The sequence below is a fragment of the Vipera berus genome (genome assembly GCF_964194415.1).
Source record: "Vipera berus genome assembly, chromosome: 1".
In the NCBI taxonomy this organism is placed as follows: Eukaryota; Metazoa; Chordata; class Lepidosauria; order Squamata; family Viperidae; genus Vipera; species Vipera berus.
This window is the reverse complement of record NC_138202.1, coordinates 70,801,295-70,813,955: the sequence shown is the minus strand read 5'-3', so window position 1 is coordinate 70,813,955 and position 12,661 is coordinate 70,801,295. Positions and strand designations below refer to the sequence as shown.

At 38.0% G+C, this 12,661-nt stretch overlaps 1 protein-coding gene across 5 annotated transcripts in view; it reads left to right on the top strand.

Annotated features, from left to right (window-relative positions):
- Window positions 1–10,966, top strand: part of RGS6 (regulator of G protein signaling 6) — a gene marked incomplete at its 3' end in the record, with an annotated part of 231,505 nt that extends 220,539 nt beyond the window's left edge. For 3 of the 5 annotated variants that reach the window (XM_081315535.1, XM_081315538.1, XM_081315537.1), the window contains one exon: window positions 10,832–10,882. In XM_081315535.1, coding sequence (XP_081171661.1) covers window positions 10,832–10,882 — 51 coding nt within the window. Of the gene's footprint in view, window positions 1–10,831 lie in introns of all 5 variants that reach the window. The other 2 variants (XM_081315534.1, XM_081315536.1) reach the window with 1 other exon arrangement.
- Between the last annotated feature and the right edge of the window lie 1,695 nt (window positions 10,967–12,661).

The window sequence follows — 12,661 nt, the reverse complement described above, 5'->3', positions numbered from 1 at the left end:
GCATAAGCCTGTAATTTAAATGTCTCTTTTCTGATTTCTAATCCTTTAATCAGCTTATCTTTTCGGATTATTCTTGTGAGTGCTTCTAAAGAAAGAAAGAATAATAAAGGAGATAGTGGACAGCCTTGTCTTGTACCTTTTTGTATTTGAATGCTATTTGTTAATTCTCCGTTTATGATTACTTTTGCCTCTTGTTTGGAATAGATTGCTTTAAATATATTTATAATTTTTTCCCTGAATTCCATCTGTTTGAGTTGAGTCAACATACAATTCCATTTGACATTATCAAACGCTTCCTGAGCATCAATAAAAATTAATTCCACTTGTTTTTCGCTGTGTAATTCATAATATTCTAAGATGTCTAGTATGATCCTGACATTATGTCTAATTTGTCTTTTAGGCAAGAAGCCGTTTTGGTCAGTATGGATAAATTCAGCTAATTTTTTTTAAAAATCTTTCTGCCATTATAGTCGTGAAAATCTTGTAATCTGTGTTCAGTAAAGAAATGGGCCTATAGTTTTTAATGCAGGTCAAATCAGAATTTTCTTTAGGTATTAGTGAGATGATTGTTTCTTTCCATGAGTTTGGAGTTTTTGCTGTGTTTAGTACCTCATTAAATAAATCCAATAGGCTTGGGACCAAAAGTTCTTGGAGATTTTTATATATTTCGGACGGTAATCCATCAGGGCCAGGTGTTTTATTACTTTTTTTGTTTTTTAATGGCTTCCATAATTTCCTGGACTGTTATATCTTTATTTAATATATTTTGAAATTCTTCCGGAACCTTCGGTAAGTCTGCTTTCATAAGATATTGTGATATTCTTTCCTCAGTGATCATTTATAAAGATTTTTATAGAATTCATATGTCACCCATTTTTTTCCTTCATTTTGATGTACTATCTCCCCTGCTTGATTACATCATTTACTAATCCATCTATAATCTTTTTGTTTTTTCAATCTATAGGCCAGCCATCTCCCGGGTTTATTTGCCTGTTCAAAAAAGTTTTTTCTAATGCTTTTTATTTTTTGTGCCATTTCTCCCTTTTCTATAATATTCAATTTATGCTTATTTAAATCTAGCTGTTGTTTTAGATCTCTACATTGTGGGGGGTTTTGTAGTTCTAATTCTAATTTTTTATGTTCTTCCTCTAAACTTTTTCGATATTGCCTTTTCTTTTTATATTCATTGGCCATGTACGCAATTGCAGTTCCTCTCATAACTGCCTTGGCTGTATCCCATAAATTTCGAGTGCTAGTCTCCTCTTTCTTATTTGTCTGGAAGAATGTCCGCATTTGTTCCTCCACCTTATGCTTAAATTCTGTTTGGTTTAGGATTCCCTTTCTAAGAGTCCACCTCCTTGTTGTTGTCTTCTGTTCTTTCCATTTAATTACAATGGGATTATGGTCTGCCCAAGTATTAATGTCTATTACAATGTTATCAATATCTGAATTTAATTCTTTCCTTGTCCAGACCATATCAATTCTGGACCACGATTGATGCCGCCCTGAATGGTATGTAAATTGCTTTTCATTCAAATTTCTCTCCCTCCAACTATCTTGAATATTTAATTCTTCCACCATTTAAAAAAAAAAGTACCAGGTAATATTCTCCTGGTTCGTTTCCTTACTTCCTCACTCTTATAATCTTATTCTCTGTCTATAATTGCATTAAAATTGCCAATTATACAAATGTTCTCATATTCCATATCAGCAGTAACCTTATGCAGTTTCTTATAAAATTGTCTTTGTTTTTCATTGGGGGCATACATTCCTTCCAGGGCGACCTTTTTTTTATTCAGGGAAATTTCAATAAAGGTATTCTACCTTCCTCATCTTGATAGATTTGTCTTGCTGGGATTCTTTCTTTAACTTATATCACAATTCCTCCTTTCTTCTGCTGTGAAAGTGATACAAATTTGATTCCTAACTTAGGGTAGTTTAATAAATCCTGATCTTGTGTCTTTATATGTGTTTCTTGTAGAATTGTTGTATCTAAGTTTTTCTTACTGAGCTTATTCAAAATTATATTTCTCTTAGCTGGGGAGTGTAGTCAATTCACATTTAAGGATAATACTGTTAATATTTCTACATTACTGCCTCTGTTTTGATCTTGTTGCCCTTGTCGGTCTATCTTCCTTGAGTTCTTTGTATCTACTCTTATCATCATTGTCATAGTTCATTCTCATTTTTTCTCTTCTCTCCGTTTCCTGTTCTTTACCTTGTGATTCCCATGTCTTTCTATTATATCTCTCTGTATTATTCTCTTCTCTTAACTCTCTTTCTTCTAGTCCATCTTTTTTTTAAAATTCCATTTATTTCCCGCCCTTCTCCGAAGACTCAGGGTGGCTTACAAGCTTAGCAGTAGCCTTCATTCTATGTATATGCCTGCTTATTAGGGCTTTCACACACACCCCAAGCGGCATTATTACAAAGTCAGCTTAATTGCCCCCAACAATCTGGGTCCTCATTTTACCTACCTCGGAAGGATGGAAGGCTGAGTCAACCTTGAGCCTGGTGGGATGCGAACCTGCACTAATTGCAGGCAGCTGGTGTTACTTAAGGAGGCATTAGCCCACTGCTCCACCAAGGCTCTTTTTTTCTTCATTTTCTTCATTGCCTACATGCTGCTGGAAAAACTCTTCTGCTTTATCAATGGAATCTAACCTATATCTTTTTTCTTGCCAGATCACCAAAATACCTTCCGGCATCAGCCACCTAAAATTAATGTTTTGTCTTATTAATTTTGATGTAATATGTTGGTAGGGCCTTCTCAGGTCTCTTACCCTTCTAGGGACTTGTTTGAGGACAGTTAGTTGTTTACCTCTGTATTCTATTGGGTCATCCCTTGTTCTGTGCAAAATCTCATCCCTAATTGACTTCTTCACAAATCTGATATGTACCTCCTTGGGTAAGTTATTTCTTCTCACATAATTTGTGTGGATTCTATATATCTCATCAATCTCATTTGCCATCTCTTCTTTCCCTGTCCCTAGGGCCCTTGCTAGCAAGTCCGTCATTATTTCTGGGAGGTCCTCCCCCTTCTCTTCTTTCACATTTTGGAAATGTAGATAATGGTCTGCTTTCTCAATTTCAAGCAGTATCATGGTTTTTTTTCTAACTCTTTATTTGCTTGCAAGAGTTTTTCATTCATTTCATCTACTCTTCTTTCCTCCTTATTCATTCTGTCCTCCGTTTCTAATAATTTCTGTTCATTTTTCAATATTTGCTGTTGGAAACATTCAAATTTTCTGTCCATTGCTCCCATCTTCTCTTTAAGTTCTCCAGTATCATTCCTTATTTCACCTATTTCTTTTTTTAAGTCCTCATGATTTCTCAGCATAACCTCTTGCATGGATTGTAGCATTGCTTGTAGATCTTTAAGTGAGCCTGCTCTCTCCCATGGCATCATCTCTTCTATGGATCTTTGCCCTGCTGGGCTTAATTCCGCCAATGAGGCTTGGGTCATCTGCCTTCTTCCAGTCCCAACTCTTGTGAGATTTGGGATGCTTGTCATCTTTCTAAATTACATCAACCAACCCTCCCACTTATACACGATCTTTGTCTTTCCCTCCACCACACCTGGAGAATTTGTTATTCTTCCAAGGTTATAATCACTAGTGCCTTATATCTTAACAATGCACACTCTGGCCATGCCCACCTAGTCAGCCATGACCACCGCAGCCACACCCACCCAGCCCCCCTGAGGGCACCACAATGCTGATGCGTCCCTAATGAAATTGAGTTTGATACTCCTGAACTAGCCCAAAAGAGGAAAAGACTCCCGCACCTCTCCACCAGTAATCAGCACTCAGATAAGCGTAGATTAACTCCAAGGTCAACTTCAGACCAGTAAGCAAGTAAGCAACACCCAGTCAAGAAACTGCCAAAGAGACATTAGTAAACCGCCCAACCAAAGAATCCTTCAGGCCTCTCCCACCCACCCAGACAGGCAAGGCCCCAGAATATAAACAGACAGCAAACAGCACTCCTTACTAGCACTGATGATGCTACCTAGTTAGGGTAATAAAAGGTTTGCAAAAAAACAAGCAAGCTCAGAGAACACGAAGGACCCCTCATTTCAACCCTCAGCTACAAATATTCTCCTTCATTAATCTTGAATAATTAATCCTGCTCCCCTTTTAAAGAGGAAGGCATCACTGGCAGTAAACATCATGGCAAAGTAATACACTCATTTTATCAACCCTGACTCTCTTCCTGCATGTCACAGAACAGGGATGAGGAAACTGTCTCTCCGTGGGACTGCGTTTCAATTTCTTATCATTAGCCATGTGCCCAGTTCTGCTGAATTACATTCCAACACCTGGAGAGCCATATGTTTTCCACCTATAGCTTGACTGTGTCTCCCACCTCCCATATTTATCTTCATTCTTTTCATTCTTATAATTCATTCTGATTGGTCTGGATTACCATTAGGGAAGCTTTAAAATGCAAGGCATCTGCCATCCAGTATATAGTTAGGATGCTGGAGTGGGGATTGCAGTCAGGAAAGATCCCTGAATGACTTTAGGCCAGTTTTATGTCTTAGCCCAACTTACCTCATAGGATATTGTGGGGTTAAAAAAATACTGGAAAAGGAAGTGCTTGTGGGCAGTTCACTACAGGTAGTCCTCGACTTATGACTATAATTGACCGCAAAATTTCTATTTCTAAATGAGACATTTCTTAAGTGAATTTTGCCCCATTTTACGACTTCTCTTGCACGGTTGCTGTTAAATTAGTAACATGGTTGTTAAGTGAATCTGGCTTCCCCATTGACTTTGCTTGACAGAAGATTGCTAAAGGTGATCACATGACCCTGGGACTCTGCAACCATCATAAGTATGAGTCAGTTGCCAAGCGTCTGAATTTGGATCAGGTGATCCTGGGGATGTTGCAACAGTCGTGTGAAAAACGGTCATAAGATGCTTTTTTCAGTGCCACTGTAACTTTGAACGGTCACTAAATGAACTGTTGTAAGTCGAGGAGTACCTGTATTCTGTTTTTAAGTGCACCTACAAAGCACCAACTTGGGTATGAAATTGCACCTCTGGTGCTGAAGATGCGAACGTTTAAAGACCTTTGAGACCCATGATATATGAGTCCTTCGGGAGAAGGGCGGTATATAAATAAAATTATTATTATTATTATTATTATTATTATTATTATTATTATTATTATTATTATTATTATTATTATTATTATTATTATTAGGGCAGGTAATTTAATTTTTCAAATACATCCATAGGTATTCTGTGCTGTGGAAATAACACACACACATACTCAACATTTGGGAACAACATTACCTCCCAAGGAGCGCATAAACAGATGACCTTTGTTTTTACAGTTGTGTTTACATATTTTACATACTTTCTGCACTATGGTGACACACAGCACACAGAAGCAGCTTATTGACTAAAATAACCCCCATGAATCACATAAAATAAATTATAGTTTTTGTAAGTGGGTGGCAACTCTATATACACAGTGGAGACAGCATGTAGACGGGATGTTTTGGATTCTGTCACAGACATTCTACGTGGTCATACTTTAGAAACACCAAGCCTAACTGCAAGAGCAGTTAAGTGGCATTTCAAAATGAAAGGTTTTGTGGGGCCACCCTGCTGCCTTCTTCTGAAACAACCTCACAAACACCAGTATGGCTCTTGAAGTGAGCTGATAATTGGACTACTGCAGTTAGACAAATAGGCATATTCTCTTTTAAAGTAATATTCAGTAAACAAGCTTTTTAAAAGTAATATTCAGTAAACAAGCTTTCCGTGTAATTTGTTTTGCTTTTGTTATATATATATATATATATATATATATATATATATATATATATATATATATATATATATATATATATATATATATATATATATATATATATATATTTATATATATATTTATATATATATATATTTCTCTGTCTTCTGTTGTCATCATTTCTTATTCTATATATACTAATTTAACACCTTCTTTGATCTTTTTTATGTAAATGCATCTGTGTGGATTTTACGTTCTTTTGCCATTGTTGTTGTTACTGTTATTTTGGTTTCTGCTTTAAAAATCTTCTGTTCAGCATTAAACTTTTTTTCCTCAGTTTATATTACTCTTCATGTGTCTTCAACATGTATGTTTTCTTTCTTTTTCTTCTAATTCTAATAAAAGACCATTTTAAAAGGATATGGCCCTTAGTTTTCTATCAAAATCATATGTTAAAAACAAATGGGGAGTCTGGTCTGTTTCATTTCAGTACCATGTGTGTCATACTGCACTTAGGTTTTGTGTTAGTAAAGAATTCTAAGAAGCCCAGTGCAGTAGATGGCTGAATTAAGGAATATAAATCATAGGTTTTAACCCCAAGAAATATAATCTCTTGGTATTCTTAGGATATCATATTTTATCTTGATAATCTACAGAGTGGAAACATGTCTTCTGAGATCTCATACTCAAAAAAAAAGCTTTAAAAACAAGGATTGGATAGAGGCACAGGGCAGCATATACCATTATTATTATTTTTTGCATTGGATGTAGAATGGCAGTCATTGTATAGTATGAATTTGAGCAGTGTCTCGCCTGAAGAGACTTTCCAATCTGAATTGAGAGAATGCTTCAGAGAGAGAGAGAGTGTATACAGCTGTATAAATATCTCTTTGGGCCATATACAATGCAAGATTTGAAACTGCATCTTCAGAAGATTCAGAATTTCTGGACTCCATTAGTAACAGCTGCTTCTAGAAAACTCTAAAATGAAGGCCTCTGCTTTTCCTTTAAGGACCATCATAGATTGACAGAGCCCTCTAAGAATTTCGAAGTTGGACATAAATGAATTGAAGCTAACAAGACAGTTTGAAAAACTTCCTTAGTTGGGCCTGTGGTCACTTGGAATTGCAACCAGGAGTATATATTGTCCAGTAATGCCACTACTAGTAGTCCTTGATTTAACAACCATTTGTTGTAACAACCATTTGTTACAACAGCACTGAAAAAAGTAACTTATGACTGGTCCTCACACTGATGACCCTCATAGCATCCTCACGGTCACATGACCAAAATTTAGTTCTTGGCAACTGGCATGTATTTATTGCAGCATCCCAGGGTTATGCAATCATCATTTGCGATCATCCAAGCTGGCGTCCAACAAATAAAGTCAATAGGGGAAGCCAGATTCGCTTAATGACTGTATGATTAATTTAACAACTATGGTGATTTGCTAAACAGCTACGGCAAAAAAAAATTGAAATATCAGGTGCAATTCACTTAACCACTGCCTTGCTTAGCAATGGAGATTCTGGTCCCATTTGTGATTGAAAGTTGAAGAATCAAAATCATGTATTAGTACCGCTTTATAAAGCCTTAGTAAGGCCACACCTGGAATACTGCATCCAGTGTTGGTCACCACATTACAAAAAAGATGTTGAGACTTTGGAAAAAGTGCAAAGAAGAGCAACCAAGGCCTGGAGACTAAAACATATGAAGAACGGTTGCAGGAATTGGGAATGGCCAGTCTAGAGAAAAGAAGGACTATAGGGGGGACATGATAGGAGTATTCCAGTATTTGAGAAGCTGCCACAAGAAGGAGGTGATCAATCTATTTTCCAAAGCACGTGAAAGCAGGACAAGAAACAATGGATGGAAATTAATCAAAGAGAAAGGGACCTGGAATTAAGGAGAAACTTCCTAACAATGAGGACAATTAACCAGTGGAACTGCTTGCCTTCAAAAGTTGTAGGTCTTTCACCACTGGAGGTTTTTAAGAAAAGATTGGACAGCCACCTAAAGAGTATAGGACCTCCTGCTTGAGCAGGGGGTTGGACTAGAAGACCTCCAAGGCCCCTTCCACCTGTATTCTGGTTGATTACCTGTACTTAAGTTACTGGGAAATTAAGACACATAGAGGAATAGGACTACTGACATTAATTATGGTGTAGCTACAAAAATGGTCCTCTTTTAGCAAAATATAAAGACAATTATGTAAGTTCTGTTTGAATTGCAAAGTGAATTTCTCTGCACTTTTATATTTTATTTATTTTTATTACATTTATATCCCGCCCTTCTCCGAAGACTCAGGGTGGCTTACAAGCTTAGCAATAGCCTTCATTCTATGTATATGCCTGCTTGTTAGGGCTTTCACACACACACCCCAAGCGGCATTATTACAAAGTCAGCTTATTGCCCCCAACAATCTGGGTCCTCATTTTACCTACCTCGGAAGGATGGAAGGCTGAGTCAACCTGGAATCTTAACCTTAAATTGGCACAGCACTAAACTTCATTTGGGCCTATGCCGAAGAACGTAAACCAAGACATTTTACTTCTAACAGAGTTCAGACCTTATCTGACTATCCCGGGATTAGGAAAAAGCTATTCTATGCACAAAACAGCTAATTTTGAATGGCACGTGCCCAAAATAAAACACATAGTTTGTTTTGGTCCATGCACAGAATGGCTGTTTAATGCTAGAGGAGTGCGAGGAGTGAAAAACCCAAGAAGACTAGCAGCTAATGGAAGTCTGGGGAGGCTCAGAAAAGATTGTGCTGGTGGATACGCTGCTCTAGGAATAGGAAAGAGGAGATTACTTACTTACCCTGTTCAGTTCTGTACCCTGTGTACTCAGTCGTGTATATGAGAAAAATTGCTTCCAAAATTATTACTGTGCCACAAGGAGTTTTTTTTTAAGTTACTGCAACCTAGCTATGTGTTGGTCTTCTGAGCCTGCACTTAAACGAAGAAATAAAAGATAAACTAATCGCTTATTCTGTTTTTTTCTCCCGTTTCCTAAAATCCTGCCTAATCCATTCTGCTGGACAGTCAACAAATTTCTGGATACAAAAAATTAAAAGTAATAGCAGAAGGCATCAGGAATAATTCTCCCACACACAACCCCCATTCTTATTTTCCAAGAAGTTTAGCAAAACAACGGCCAGCCTGAGTCTCAAATACTTGACTGGGTCCATTTGTAAGATGTAAGAAATTCAGAAGAGAGGATTTCTTTCTTTCTTTCATGCAGTCACTAAGTGCTCTGTCTGGCATATACATCTATTCTCTTGCTGGCTAGCAGATCTTTAACATTCAATTGGCAAGCTGAGCTAGTGATTGCTATCCAACTAAGGAAAAAAAAGATGTAGTGTACACTGATTTGGAGGAATGAAAGCATTATAAAAGGATATATAATGTGACTTTCAGGTCTGGCTGAAGATAATCTAATAAATTCTTGTGTGCTGTACTATTTTGTGAACAGCACTAGTTGCATAAACTAAAGTAGAAATGTTAAAGGAGGAAAGACAAAACCTTTACAGGCATTGGGCAATGACTGGGGGCAGAATGCCGTGAAATATTCTGCCTGAGTTTTCTCAAATTGAATTGGAGTGAGGCTCATCTCCTAATCCAGGTAGGAACTGTGGTAATTCTTGAAAGAAAAGAATGAGGAAGAAGTGCCACAGAACGCAGACTTTGCTGCTCCAATGCCTGGATGCTTTTGAAAGTAGGGCTAATTACCTAGCTGATTTTATCCCTTTAGTTAATGCCTGGACAAAGCTTCTTATCCCCATTTCGTCCAGTTATTCCCTTCTGTTTGATTGTATCTGCTAGAGGAGGGAGGTGGGTTCATGGGGGTGGCATGTAGTAAATTAATTTTGTAAATTTTGCAGGCAACTTATTTTACTTAACTTTTATTCATTCCTTACCCTACCCTCCTGTCTTTCTTTAAGTGGCTTTTGGAAAGCATATACTCATAGTCACGCATATACAGTAAGTGTGTCAGGTATGAAAGTATTGGAGACAAAGAAGCTTCAAAATTGCCAGTTGGCAGCTTGAGTTGACAACACAAGGGGGGTCAGCCATTGCACAGGATTTTTTCTCTCTCACTGTTTGATTTTTCCCCCTCTGGTCTGCCTTTGGAGAGTTGCTTTTTGAATGTTGGGGTTCATTCCTTTGCAACAAATACAATAATAATGGCAGATTCTACAAGAATGGTAGAATTTTTATCCTTCTATGTGGCCAACTAAGCACTTGCTATGGGAGTATTTACTGACATTTTAGTAAATAATATTTAACTAAATATATAACATTTAGTTTTGTATGTCACCTGTAGTTCTAAATTAACCATTCTTGAGAATTTTGGGTATTTACAAATGCCCTTGGGAAATTATGAATCCATTGATGGATCTGAAAGAACATGATGTAATTACATCAGTGAAGCGTCTCTGAGCTAGACCCGTATCTCTGGATGTTGATTGCAGCAACTGCAAAGGAAAGGTGAGATGCAATTGTAGTAGAGGCTGTGGGAAGGGAGGAACCAATATGCTCATTGCATCAAGGAAGATCCAGAGGAAAGAAGCATGTAAGTATTTGCAGATTGGGAGGAAGAATTCCTCAAAACCAATGTTCCTGATTAATGAATATAGTGGTGCTGCCTGTATGCCTAAGACTTTCTACAAGACTTCCAAGTTGTCATTTGGGACATATTTTACCAACAGTGCAAAGAGATAACTGGGTTCCCTGACATGTTTGGATAAAATCAAGGACAGCTTGATCATATATGCAAATGCCATAAATTGGTACAGAAGATAGGGCTGTTCTACAGGGAAGGCGTGGCCTTGACTATCTTTCCCTGGCCCAAAGTAATGTTTATCTAGGAAAAGTCTAGGATAGTCCCACCTCTTTTATCCCCATGTGTCATCACAACTATCTTTCGTTCCATAACTGATCCTTGCCCACCAGCTTCTGAAAGTCACTGAGCAATCTGGCCTGTGTTACAAACTGAATTCATATCCTTGGCTTCTCCTTTCCCCCCCCCCTCCCCATTTCCCCTTTGTTTGTTCCTCCAGGGAAAGTCACTGGCAGGCAAGCGTCTCACAGGCTTGATGCAATCTTCTTGACAGCATCGTCTGGGCTAGCAGTTGCTGACATCTCCGAAAGACCGCTGCACTCCACCTCCTCCTCGGCCAAGGAAAGACATTGCGGGGGGGGGACGGCATAGGGGTCACTGCGAGGGGCAGGGGGGTGTAGATGAGAGAGCAAAGGAGAGAGAGCACCTTCAGACAATGGAAGAAACATAGGGAGGGAAAAGACGCCGGGATGGAGACTCTGACTCACTCTTCTGTAGTTTACATCGACACTTTTCTTATACCGCTTTGTAATGGCACCGAGGTCTCCAACGATAAGACTCTGTTACTAATTTGATTTCAGAGGGACACCATTGCTGTCTAAAGGAAGCAGAGAAAGAGAGCGAGAAAGGGCTAACAGTGTTATTTTACGTCGATTCTAAGAGAAATTTAAGGAAAGGACAACTGGTTCGGATCAGTCTTCATAACGCAGGCACTTTCTCCCACTCTTTGCTGCTGCTGCTGCATGTGCACAGCTGTCTCTATCTGTCTTTCACATATCTAGGTAGGACTAACATTTTATTCTGCTGAGCAGTAGATTAACAGTAAACTCTAGCTTCACACTAATGGCTCAGATTTGGCATCCTTTCCAAAGCCAGAAGATTTCACGTTGTCTGAAGGAAGTGTCATGTGATGAAAAAGGTTGCCACCCTAGCGCTTAAATGAAGATTAAAAACATAATCTAAGTAATTGGAAGGAGCACCCAAATGATCCTTTCTCCACAGCCACCTGCAAATTTACTATAGGCGTCATTTGTCTTCTAACTGTCTAGGTCCAATAAAATAACCACTAGAATCTGCTTAGACTTGAGAGAAATAACCTGCCATTAGGAGAAAATAGGAGTTTGACTGGGTTTTTGTTTTGCTTTGGTTTTTTTCCCCTCATTCTTTGAAACATCTTTTCAAAAGATGTTTGCAAAAGTGGCTTTAGCTCTTCACTGATAGCATTAGTTGTTCCGGATATGTTTTGGGATACTGCCTGCATGCTACAGCCAATAGGATCAGACTCTGAGCTCCATATGACCAATTTGATCCTAGTAGAGTTGATTTGCATTTTATATATGTGAAACGATCACATCCAGCAATATGGTCCAAATGTTATGCCAGGCGTTCACACTTACATGGTCCAGCTGTGTACTGCAGCCTGCCAGGAATGGCAACCCTTCTATTTATTTTATAACCCAGGAAAGTGTTTTGTAACCCAAAGAAAGTTTTTAACAGATGTTTGCAACATACCATGGCTGGTGGTGAGCTGCATTTAGCTTGGTGTATTACAAGTTGCACGGGTCTGTTTTATGCATCCATGTTATATAAAACACCATGTTTAAGAAGGTGGCATTTGATGGGAGTGGAATATTTATTTACTTCTGCCCTCTTTTTGTGTTTATTTTCCCACCAGGCTTAGCCCACAATATTAGTCATATAGAATAAACTTATTTGATTGAATATATAATACATGTTAGTGCATTTAGCACAATAAGCTAGAATCAGTGGTCAATTAAGCTGCTAAAATATTAGGTCATTTAAAATTTAATTTTACAGGAAAAAACCAAGGTTCAATTGCTTGAAGAAAGAACATATTCAGAGATTTTTTTAAAAACAAATCCATGTAAACACTTCTGTCTGGCAATTCCAGAGTCTTGCATGGTGTAAGTATCACATTTCTTTTTTCAGAATATGGCAAATGAGCAAAAACCTTGTGGGAAACTCAGCCAGGAATGGAAATGTTCCAATTAATTGCTCAGAATTGTGTTCAGTGGCTAGATCTGAGAGA